The sequence below is a fragment of the Nasonia vitripennis genome, chromosome 3, assembly GCF_009193385.2.
Source record: "Nasonia vitripennis strain AsymCx chromosome 3, Nvit_psr_1.1, whole genome shotgun sequence".
Classification (NCBI taxonomy): domain Eukaryota; kingdom Metazoa; phylum Arthropoda; class Insecta; order Hymenoptera; family Pteromalidae; genus Nasonia; species Nasonia vitripennis.
In genome coordinates this window covers 6848865-6861382 of record NC_045759.1, presented here as the reverse complement: position 1 = coordinate 6861382, position 12518 = coordinate 6848865, and the positions used below count along the sequence as shown (strand labels likewise).

The 12518-nt window shown below is 40.4% G+C and overlaps 1 protein-coding gene across 15 annotated transcripts in view; it reads left to right on the top strand.

Annotated features, from left to right (window-relative positions):
- Positions 1 to 12518, top strand: part of LOC100123220 (histone acetyltransferase p300) — a 25551-nt gene extending 13033 nt beyond the window's left edge. For 5 of the 15 annotated variants that reach the window (XM_016984203.2, XM_031926110.1, XM_031926113.1 and 2 more), the window contains 19 exons: positions 167 to 360; positions 451 to 1028; positions 1400 to 1795; positions 2220 to 2627; positions 2776 to 3189; positions 3350 to 3507; positions 4994 to 5107; positions 5187 to 5321; positions 5400 to 5876; positions 5970 to 6135; positions 6410 to 6583; positions 6665 to 6898; positions 6980 to 7210; positions 7304 to 7423; positions 7999 to 8300; positions 8389 to 8823; positions 8899 to 9277; positions 9363 to 9783; positions 9905 to 12518. In XM_016984203.2, the coding sequence (XP_016839692.2) occupies positions 167 to 360; positions 451 to 1028; positions 1400 to 1795; positions 2220 to 2627; positions 2776 to 3189; positions 3350 to 3507; positions 4994 to 5107; positions 5187 to 5321; positions 5400 to 5876; positions 5970 to 6135; positions 6410 to 6583; positions 6665 to 6898; positions 6980 to 7210; positions 7304 to 7423; positions 7999 to 8300; positions 8389 to 8823; positions 8899 to 9277; positions 9363 to 9783; positions 9905 to 10413 (5845 nt within the window). In that variant the 3' untranslated portion in view covers positions 10414 to 12518. The remainder of the gene's footprint in view (positions 1 to 166; positions 361 to 450; positions 1029 to 1399; positions 1796 to 2219; positions 2628 to 2775; positions 3190 to 3349; positions 3508 to 4993; positions 5108 to 5186; positions 5322 to 5399; positions 5877 to 5969; positions 6136 to 6409; positions 6584 to 6664; positions 6899 to 6979; positions 7211 to 7303; positions 7424 to 7998; positions 8301 to 8388; positions 8824 to 8898; positions 9278 to 9362; positions 9784 to 9904) is intronic. The other 10 variants (XM_031926114.1, XM_032598524.1, XM_031926112.1 and 7 more) reach the window with 7 other exon arrangements.

Here is a 12518-nt window from a genome sequence, read left to right as displayed (position 1 = left end):
TCTCTAACGAGCGATAAGGCTTAATTAATGCGCCAGATCAAAGTGGAAGGTTAATTAACCCGTTTCGGTGTATTTCGCCTGTATGGGTCAGTCACCTTACCTACAGCCATTAGTGTATAAAAACAAAAATCTCTGTTGAAGCCGTATCTTTACGGTACAATAACAGTGTGTGCTTCCTATATTCTAGGGTCCAAGCGATATTCCCTACCCCTGACCCTCAAGCTATGCTAGATAAGAGAATGCACAACTTAGTTGCATACGCCAGAAAAGTTGAAGGTGACATGTACGAAGCTGCCAACTCAAGGTCGGAGTATTACCATCTATTAGCCGAAAAAATCTACAAGATACAAAAGGAACTCGGTAAGTCTTTACTGAATACTAACTTAATATTCTTTACTTTTAAACTGATTTTTACATTTTTATTAACGCCTTTGACTTTCGTGTTCACAGAGGAGAAACGTCAAAAGCGCAAGGAACAACAGTTGCAAGCGCAACAACAACAACAACCACCGACGCCCGGTACTGCTGGCTCCAGTTTAAGGCCGTGCGCGCCCCCGGGGATGAATGCCGGAGGCCCAGGGGTACCAAGGCCCATTAGCGCTGTCCAACCGTCACTGCGCAGCCATTCGCCTGGTATGGGCCAACTAGGGTTGCCTGGTATAGGCATGCCACAGAACCGTATGCAATTTAATCAGCAAGCGCAGCAAATTCAGGCGCAACAGGTTCAGGCTCAGCAGCAGCAAGTACAGTCTCAGCAGCAGCAACAGCAGCAAGGGATGATGGTAGGTCCAGCGGGTCCAAGTCCCAATGGCCAATCTGTCTCTAACGCAAACATGGTAGCGAATCCGGGCTTGAGTCCGTTCGGGCAACCCCAGATGTCTCAGGCGAACCTCACCACGACCACGGCATCCGTGACGACTAGTCAATTCCCAACGTCCAACGGCACGACGGGCCTGTCCAATAATTCGCCTATACACAATCAAAGCCAATTTACCGAGATCATGAAAGTCAGAATAGCACAGGTTCAGGTACGTTGAAACAAGCATAAATACCTTTTTAAAACCTGCGTTAGTTTAAGATGAAGAATAAATTTTAAAATTTGCATAAAAGGTGCGCATCTTATCAAATTTGTTTACCATTTATTTAATGAAAGGTAAACTACAAATGATGCGCTATATTAATTTGGAAAGTTAATTAGCCCGCGTTAGTTTACCTAGCTACTATTGGTTCAGTCACCTTGTCTACAAAAAGAAGCAATTTTTCTGTATAAAGATAAAATTAGAAAGAGTGTAAGCACTATACCATAGTTGTGGTTGGTTATACTCTGACGATTCTATTTCGTACAACCACGTGACAAATCTTGAAAATTCACATAAACAATGCCTCATTTTACGAATAGGCGGCTCAAGCTGTCCAACAACAGCAGCAGCAGCAACAGCAACAACAACAACAGCAGCAGCAGCAACTGCAACATCAGCAGCAGACTCAGCCGACGAGTACATCGAATCAAAACGTAACGGCTACCTCGATACCCCAAGCCCAATCGCCGTTTGGCAGTATGCAGCAACAGCAGCAGAATCAACAGCAAAATCAGCAACAGCAGTTCCTCGTCAATCGTCCGCTCTCGGCCACGACGCCGAACGATAATGGGCTGGCGGTTTCGACACCACAGACCATACCACCTCCCGCGTCCAGCGGACCCAGTCCTGGTGCCACGCCCATGACGAATGGACCCCAGTCGACGACATCCACGCCCAACACGCCGCTTGTACCCTCGCTCATGACACCCTCACAGGTATAATATGACTTTATTACTTTAAAACCACAACTGTTAAACATAGACACTAACAGAACAATAGCATTGTCCAAGTTGCTGATCATTTTGACAAGGGCCAACAGTTGTCATGCGCGATTCACGAAATTTGAATTGCGCAAAGTTCGAGCTCAGTCACAATGTTTTAATTTAAGGCCTTATTCGTGAAATAAATAGCGTTATTGAAAATTTATAATAAAATACACACACACACACTTTTGAGGTTCTCTGCGGTCGTTTATTGAGAGGTCGCGAGTTACATATTGTGGGGTTAATTCCTCTATAACAATGAGTACCGGAATTCAAATCATAACAGCCTAAACAATGAGATAGTAATCCGACAAATATTGTCAATAGAAAACGTGAGAAAGATACAGAATAATAACAATTTTTTTTGTTGGCACAGGTGGTAACGAGTGCAAATCAAACGCCGCCGCATCCTGGCACGACTCCGTCCCCGGCGGGTCTGGGTAAGGGGATGTCTTCGCAAGAGCGGGCAGCTCTTAATGCGCCTCGAAGTTCCTCCATGTCGTCGCAGATGGCTGCGATCACAGCTGCCCTCGACCGCGATAACTCACCCAGTCCGCCTACAAACAACAATAAGGGCAAGCTTGATACCATCAAAGAGGAGACTAACATCAAGATGGAGATGGACCAAGAAGAAGTTAGCGATAATCTTCGATCGGATGCAGGCAGTGGTAGCGGCAAGAACGTTAACAATGACATGACCAGTGCCAGTCAAATGAAAATGGATATCAAACAGGAGCCTATGGACGAAGGCGAGTCTGGTGCTACTGGTAGTGGACACATCAAGGTAAGGATGGTTATATCATTTTAGACTCTAAAGCTCGATTAAAATCTATTTATTGTTTCTGTACAAATGATGATCTACAAAAGCTTGTAGATCATTGTATTGTAATGATAAATATAATTATTAAAATATAAATGTTTTATTTCTACAGGAGGAGATTAAGGAGGAGATGGTGTCAGGCATGGGTCAAGAATCCTCGAGTAGCGACATTAAACCAGCAATGCCTGAGCCTATCCCACCAAGTGGTAGTTCGACCGATAAGAAGCCGCTGTGCCTGTTTAAGCCCGACGAGCTGCGACAGGCTCTTATGCCCACCCTTGAGAAACTCTACCGGCAGGATCCTGAGTCGCTGCCATTCCGGCAACCCGTTGATCCCCAAGCCTTGGGTATCCCTGACTACTTTGACATTGTCAAAAAGCCTATGGACCTATCGACGATCAAAAGGAAACTAGACACGTCTCAGTACAGCGACCCTTGGCAGTACGTTGACGATGTGTGGATGATGTTTGAGAATGCCTGGTTATATAATCGCAAGACTTCCAAAGTTTATAGATATTGTACAAAGGTTAGTAATTTATGATTATATCTTAATTTTTTTCAAAATTTAGTTTTGCTCCATTGACAATAATATACAGGAAGTTAGTTAGAATTTACTAATATTTCTAGAATATTATGTTCTCCAAAAAATGTTTAACACGTACCTAAATACAATTTTGTTTTTGCAGTTATCGGAAGTCTTCGAAAAAGAAATAGACCCTGTGATGCAAGCGCTAGGTTATTGTTGCGGCAGAAAATACACGTTTAATCCCCAAGTACTGTGCTGTTATGGTAAACAGCTTTGCACGATTCCAAGGGATGCGAAATACTACTCCTATCAGAACAGGTCAGTACCACTATTTGTCTTTTATTTGTTTATATATAATTATGGAAAGATCGTGTTAACTTATGTACAGGCTATACTGTTTAAAAAAAAAAATATCATTATCTTCTTCTATCACCATAAATACATTCATACGTACACCATGCATGAATTTATAGAATAGATTTGAATAGAATAATATGTCTCCCCTGTAGAACTTCTTAAAACGCATCTGTGCTGATAGGAAACTGTAGCTCTAGTTCAAAATTAAGTATTTATTTGGTAAAATAAAATGAAATAGAATAGAAAGTGCAGTTATTTTCATTTGTCTGGTTTTTCACTTGTACTTTCTTCAGTTCCATTTTACAAGCGATGTAAAAGCCGATGCAGTACACTAGATTTATTATAAAGGCTTATTTTTACGAGAATTCAGTTTCGATTGGGCACAGATTTATTATGTTTAGAAGAACTACACCAAAAGTAAAAATAAATTTTATAAAACCCTTGCATAATTCATATTCGTGTTCATTTTGGTCTTACTCTTAAACTTAGAAGTTCTGATTATGAGTTACGATAGTCGTATAATGATATATTAATTGATACATTTTATTAATGAAGTTTCTAATTTTGTTATAAGACTCATTCATTACTGCTTTTAATTATATGGGTTCTGTAATCATTGAGTAGCATATAATGTTCATGTTTGCATTAATTCTGAAAATAATCTTACGTATAAATCATCTTTTTAATGAATTTTTCAAAAAAGTTATGCTATGGTTACAAATAGGTGCATATAAAAATACATTTTTTATATAATATTGTATAAAAATTGTATTATATAATCACATTATCTTATAAGTTTATACGTAATGTTATAATAATTATTTTTTTTTTTATTTTTGTATAACTTATTTTTTTCTAACCATGGCACTGTTTGTTCTCTTCTTTGTATGTACCCTCCTTCAAACAAACCACCTTCACGGATTGCGCACACATGCACACACAACCAATCCGTGTTTGCTGCTTGCTTCTTGTGTTGCCTACGTATTCTTGCTTCTCCTTACGCCACAACCTCTACGCCATCGATCGCAAATCAATTGGTACTTGGACACTCGGAATGACTGAACGTTCGATTGGCAAAATACAATAATTACTATGGAATCTCACAAAATTGCAACATAACAACTCAAACCAAAATTAATACCCGATAAATCGCACGCATATCAACCAAAAAATATGCACGTCGTAACGGACCGATTGTTACAAATTGGCAATATAAAAAAAATAATCATCAATCAAAATAACAAACAAAATAACGCACATCCATTTACATATGCATCCTTCAACAATTTTGGAATGTGATCGAAAAAAAAAATATCATAAATTTGGGCACGTCTGTTGGAATCGACTGTGCAAATATAATTAACGGCTGAATTCGAAAAAAAAAACAATAATCCGAATGTCCGAAAAACCCCTAAACTTTGGATTGAAATTTGGATCTTTAAACAAGAAGTGTAAAAACGTATACTATTGTTTCTGACAGATACACCTTCTGTCAAAAATGTTTCAACGACATTCCGGGAGATACGGTGACGTTAGGTGACGATCCCACTCAGCCACAAACGTAAGTCAACATTTCGTCATTATAAGAATTTATTTTCTCGTTTGTAATTTTGTCCATAATTACCATTTAATACTTTCAGTATTATCAAAAAGGAAGAGTTTCAAGAAATGAAAAATGACCACTTGGAACAAGAGCCTTTTGTTATGTGCACAGATTGTGGTAGAAAAGTGCATCAAATATGTGTATTACATATGGAAGCAATCTGGCCTGCAGGGTAAATTTTCGTCAAAATTGAATATTTTTTCAAGATCTTTAAAAGCAACTATCTTATAAATGTGCTTCTTTCTTGCAGATATACTTGTGATAATTGTTTTAAGAAGAAAGGCCAAAAGCGCAAAGATAACAAGTTTAGTGCAAAACGTCTACCTGTGACGAAGCTCGGCACGTACATCGAGACACGAGTCAATAACTTCCTGAAAAAGAAAGAAGCCGGTGCTGGTGAGGTGTCTATTCGCGTTGTCGCCTCGAGCGACAAGGTTGTCGAAGTCAAACCTGGAATGAAGAGTCGATTTGTTGACAACGGTGACATGCCGGGCGAATTTCCTTACCGAGCCAAAGCATTGTTTGCTTTCGAAGAGGTTGATGGTACCGATGTTTGCTTCTTTGGCATGCATGTACAGGAATATGGAAGCGAGTGTACGCCACCAAACACGAGGCGAGTTTACATTGCCTACCTTGACTCGGTGCACTTTTTCAAGCCTCGGCAATTCAGGACAGCAGTCTACCACGAAATTCTTCTCGGCTACCTAGACTACGCGAAACAACTTGGGTACGTTATTTATAATATTGAATTGACTAGTTTCCCTTGATAATTATGATGTTTGAATAAAGTGTTTCATGTTGTTATGCTCTTTTTTTGTAGATATACTATGGCCCATATTTGGGCGTGTCCGCCATCGGAAGGCGACGACTATATTTTCCACTGCCATCCTACAGATCAGAAAATTCCAAAACCCAAGAGATTACAAGAGTGGTATAAAAAAATGTTGGACAAGGGTATCGTTGAAAGAATAGTAGTTGACTATAAGGTAAGCGTTCCTTTGGATTTATTGTACTAAAATTTTTCTGATTTCAAGTTGTGATTTTGTAATGCACTACGATAGTCTCAGTGTTACCTGTTTGAAAGCTATCACACTCGGGTGTCTAATGAGACTTACATCAACCTGCCCTTACATAAGCTAATGTTCTTGTTATAATATCTTATTCGGACATAGGATAGATGGGCTACATTATTTTTCTATCAAATTTAATTTAGCTACCTCTTAAATCATTTTTTAACACAAGGATAACACATTTTTCTAGGATATATTAAAACAAGCAATGGAAGATAAGTTGTCGTCTGCCGCGGAATTACCATACTTCGAAGGTGACTTTTGGCCTAACGTTCTCGAAGAGAGCATAAAGGAATTGAATCAGGAAGAGGAAGAAAAGCGTAAGCAGGCCGAGGCTGCGGAAGCAGCGGCTGCTGCTAATGCTGTGAGTATTTTTTTTTTTTAAACTGAATACGTAAAATTTTTGAATCTATACTAAAGAAAAAACAACACATTTAAATTTTAGATATTCTCATTATCGGAGGATTCGGAAACTGGACCTGACGGCAAAAAGAAGGGACAAAAGAAAGCGAAAAAATCGAATAAATCCAAAGCTAATCAAAGAAAGAACAGCAAAAAATCGAATACTCCGCAAACTGGAAACGATCTCTCGGCTAAAATTTTTGCCACCATGGAAAAGCATAAAGAAGTATTTTTCGTAATTAGACTTCACAGTGCACAAAGTGCGGCTAGCTTGGCGGTAAGTGTAATGATATCTAAATAAAAGAGAAATATAAGTGAGTTTTTTCAACGTATTCAATATCGATCATTTATTGTACAGCCAATTCAAGATCCTGATCCAGTTTTAAACTGTGACTTGATGGATGGCCGTGACGCTTTCCTCACAATGGCAAAAGAAAAGCATTATGAATTTTCGTCGCTTAGGCGAGCAAAGTTCAGTTCAATGTCTATGTTATACGAATTGCACAATCAAGGATCAGATAAATTTGTTTATAATTGTAATAAATGTAAGAGCCACGTCGAAACGAGGTATCACTGTACCGTATGCGATGTAAGTCATTACTTCATGTTCAAAAGAACTATAAAATATATCTGTTGTAATAATAAATATTTATTTTGTAAATGTAATATTTTTTTGTTACAGGACTTCGATTTGTGTCTGAGTTGTAAAGAAAAAGAAGGACACCCGCACCATATGGAGAAACTTGGTTTGGACTTGGATGATGGTTCGTCGCCGTCCGATGCAAAACAAGTCAATCCTATCGTGAGTATAACAATTTTATTACCACTATTGTTCCTTACTAAGTTATCTCTATATGAAAAGCTGCAGCTAAAGATTTATAATTATTCGTGTGTATTTTTTCTATGAAAATTAATTTTTGCTCAACCATATAATTAGAACGATATTTCATATCAATAAATAGAATAATTATGCTTGTGCGTACTTATCGCGAATAAAATGCGACGCTTTTGAAGCCAAGATGGCGGAATCGATGGCATCGCGAAACTCTTTTGTATATCTATATCTAGAATATATATATAGGTTCACAAGATATTCTTGTAGCGCCATATTGAGTTGAAAAACTTCGCACATTTCTATCAATTTTTTGAAAGCCGATTCTTGTCATTATATTCTATTGTTATTAATTTTACTACTTACAATTTTTTTCTGTAAAAATAGTAGCATCAAAATAAACAAATTGCTTTTTATCGCTGTACAATCTAAGAAAGAAGCTGCACAGAATACAAAATTTTTTAATTGCTATTATTAAACAAAAAAACATAAGATATGCAGTCACATGTCATAATAAAAATGCTAAAATGTTCTTAAACTTACAGGAAGCGCGAAAATTTTCGATACAAAGGTGTATACAGTCTCTGGTGCATGCATGCCAGTGCAAGGACGCGAACTGTCGATTAGCCAGTTGCCAGAGAATGAAGAGGGTAGTGACGCACATAAAGACCTGCAAGAGGCGAACGAGCGGTGGCTGCCCGATCTGCAAGCAGCTTGTTGCACTTTGCTGTCATCATGCAAGGCACTGTCAGGAGGCCAAATGTCCGGTGCCTTTCTGCTTCAACATCAAGCACAAGCTCAAGCAGCAACAACACCACCAACGCCTACAGCAAGCTCAGTTACTAAGGTAATAACAAATTCATAATTATTTTGTATTTAAAAGCTTAACCAATGTTATCAAAGCACACATTCTCAATTCGTTCATTTTCTTGCAGGCGAAGAATGGCTGTGATGACGAATACACGACCGACCGGCTCAGAGTCTGGGGTACAGTCTGGTCCACCCCAGGCAAATCCTTCTATGACGACGGGCGTCGCGATGAAACCAGCCCTCGTTGCAGCTGGTCATCCCACCGCTCACCATCAGCCGGGTATTGGTATGAAACCAGGTCCGCAAACTCCACCTGCTCACGTACTGCAGGTCGTTAAGCAAGTACAAGAAGAGGCGGCTCGGCAGCAAGCGCCCCACGTTGGTTATGGCAAGGTCACACCTGCAGGCGTTGGTCTCGGGGCCAGCGTGGGAGTTGGTGTTGGTCAGGTTGGCCAACCGACAGGAGTAATGCCACCGCCACAGATGCAAAGGCCCATGCCAGCACAAATGGTCAATCCTCAAGGCACGCATCTCATATCCATGGATCAATGGACACCGAAGTAAGCATTTCTTCTGACTATTATTATCCTAAAAAAATAGTATGAGCTGTTGACTAACAAACTTAATTATTGCAGCAGCAATACGCTATCGAACTTTAGATATCAGCCTAATGCGGTGATGCAGCAAAATGCGGGCCTGAGGCAGCAGGCACCGCAATTGCTGCAGCAACAACAGCATCCACAACAGCAACAACAACAGCAACAACAACCGCAGCAGCAACAGCAGCAACCAGGTCAGCCTGGTATAGGCGGCATGGGTGGACAGATGCCCAGGCAACCCGGAGTGATTGGTGGGCCCGCGGGTCAGGTGGGTCAAAACGCGATTGGAAAACAGGCGCTGCAACAACTTATGCAGACTCTTAGAAGTCCAAACACGCCCGAGCAACAAAACCAAATACTCCACATACTCAAAAGCAATCCACCTCTTATGGCTGCTTTTATCAAACAACGCCAAGTAAGTTTAAAGTTTTGAACAATCTATCACTGTCAATGACTTAGCGCCTTAAAACGAATTCTATTTCTCTTGTACGAATAAATAGGCACTTGCGCTGCAGCAACAGACGGGTCAGCATGGCGGAAATGCTGGACCGCTGGGTCCTAGTCAATCCCAGCAACAGCAGCAGCAGCAACAACAACAACAGCAACAACAGCAACCAGGCCTACATATGATTACGCCGCAGCAACAACAACAGCAGCAAACGCCTCAAAGTCGCATGCAGATTCAAGCTATGCTGAGTCAGCAGCAACAACAACAGCAGCAACAGCAGCAGGGTCAGCAGCAGGTATCGACTGTGCAGCAACAGCAACAACAGAATCAATGGTACAAACAGCAGCAGCAGCAGATATTGTTGATGCAAAGGCAGCAGGCAGCGGTAGCGGCGGCCGCGGGATCTCAGCCATTCACACAGCCGTCTGCGCCACCGTACGGTCAACAGAGGCCTATCAGGCCACCTATGCTAGGTAAGTTTTGTGTAATATGCATTGTTGTATTCCACTTAAAAAAATTTTATGATTATCATATAACACGAGTATAATGTATTTCAAAAACACAACTGAGCCATCAATCTTTTTGTCAAAACAGGTTACAGCGGATTTGCCGATCAGGCATACGGACAACCGGGTCTAAAGCCAACGCCACCTCCCGTCCCTTCGCCTCAGGGCGTAATGGGTCCACCTGGGATCTCGTCGGTGCAACAGCAGTTAATGCAATCGGTCCGTTCACCGCCGCCGATTCGCTCGCCTCAGCCTAATCCTTCGCCGCGACCCGTGCCGTCGCCGCGCAATCAACCCGTGCCGTCGCCTCGCGCTAATCCTGTACCTTCGCCGCACCATCTTCCCGGTGGCGGTGGGGGCCATGTAACGCCGACCCATTCGCCGGCTCACGAGCTAGGCGGCCCCAGCGAAATGATGCTGTCACAGCTCAGTCAGGCAACGGGTTCTCAAGCCCCTGGGCCCGGACAGGCACACCCCTCGGCGATGCCGCATCATCCGTCACCTGCCCCTCCTAATCAAGGTGGTGGTCAGGACGCTAACGATGTAACACCTATGACGCCCCAGGATCAACTGTCCAAGTTCGTCGAAGGATTGTAGTGACCGTTGCTCACTGCTGCTAATGCCGCTGACGACGATTCTGTCGAAGATAACGACGTCGCTGTTGATGGCATAACCAGAGGGAAAGATCCTTGTATAGTTTATACATATATATATAAAGAATGTCGCGCGAGCTCTGCGCTTATGGAACACCGAGAGAAAGAGAGAGTGGCACCAGACGGTGGTGCTGATCGAGGAGGTGACAAGTTTCTTTTAAAATGGACACTTGCTAGTGCGTGACCCTTGTTGCTTTGTGTTGTTGCCCCGTCATCCGCGAGTGCTCACTCTCTCTTTTTTCTCGCACTCAATTTACTTTTTGTATTTCGTCGACGATGCGCCGAAATTCCCGTTTATACATAAACATATACACATATGTGCGCGCGTGTGTGGCTGTGTGTCTGCCTGTATGTAAGTGTATTATTTCTATGTAGGTGTATGTATATGAAGGGGAGAGATAATGACGTGAGCGGACAATTTTCCTATAGAGGCGACTTTTAAAAGAGTTAAACACAAAAGTATGATTGCACGTGCCTCGCGTGTGAACATCAAAGTACTATATATATACATATTATATATATATAAATCTTTTTAAAAGAATTCCACACATGTACATCCTCTATACTTATCTGACGTATCCTGTCCCTGGTATCCTTTTTTCAACCCCCGTCCTCGTGAGACACAAAAACTCACGTACCATCCCATAAGTAAGCTATTTTACTATACCGAATGTCTTTATCTTCTATATAAACATACTTTCTTTTTTCCTTGCTGCTGTTATTTGCGCGAACGCAGGTTTAAGTGAAATCGTACAAATGTGTTGTGTATACTTAACGTTAAATATTATTAATATTTCAATATTGATGATGATCATGATGAAGATAAAAGGCAAAATAATACTACTGTAGCGACTATGCAGTTATTACCATTACGTATATGTATTATATATTATTGTGACAAACAGAAACGCAAAGATAGGCAATGAATTTTCTTATACGAAGCGAGAGTGGACGATTATTAAGAGAAATAACGATGGAAAACAGATTCAACAATCCGCGTATTGTAATGTTTTAAATTAAGAGTAGAGAGGATAGAGAATTAAACAAATAAATGAACAATTTATGAGTGCAACGTGATGAATAAAAAAGCGTAAAGTAATTATAAAACTGAGTTTTTAGAGCCCAGAGTTATTAAGCGAAAATGTTAGTTATAAGGTCATTTGTTATTAAACAAAAAAAATAATGATACAGAAGTGATTGCGCTAATTCATGTTACAGATATGTCTATAAAGATAGGGAAAGGAAGATAAAGAAACTGTGAGTGCATGAATGACAAAATATTATACAGAAATAAAAGAACCTAACGGCCATTGCAAGTCGTTAACAATGTAGCAACTATTATATAAAGAAATTTTACAAGATTATTACGAAAATGAAGCAGAAATACAAACCAACCAACAAATCCGATTAGATTATGTATTTCTTCAGCGTTTCTTATTTCGCGAAGAATAGAGGGGCTCGAGACAACAAAAGTATGCTTGTGTGTGGCACTTCAAGATTGAGAACGAGCGCATGAAAATGAACTTATAACGAAAAGGAACCGTACAGGCCAAGCGCAACCAAATATATTAATTATCCGCAAACAAGAACAAAGGCAAACAAAAACGAAAAATAAATAGTATGTATAATCGTCGTGATGGACAAAAAACCTATAAGACGTATATAAAAAACACAGGCTGCTAATTTGCTAGTGACGATGAAGATGATAGTGACGCGAAATGATTTATATATTGCTAAGAACGTGTTGATTAATTTTCGATGAGAGGAGCTGATAAAGAAAGAATGGCATAAAATGAACTCGGGGGGCCTCCTCCTACGATTCATTAATTCTATCTCTTTGCCTCCTCTCATTTTTGTGTAAACTTTTCCTCTCTCTTTTATTCTGCGGTCCACCCCCTCGCCCCCCACCTCCGTGCGTGTACAGTCCAACAAAAATGTGTAGTTATACTAATAACTTAGCCAAAACGGTGGCGGGGGCCCCTTCGTATATAACACTCTGTAAATATTTAAAGAAATTATGATTACGGTAATAATAATTATTATTAATAA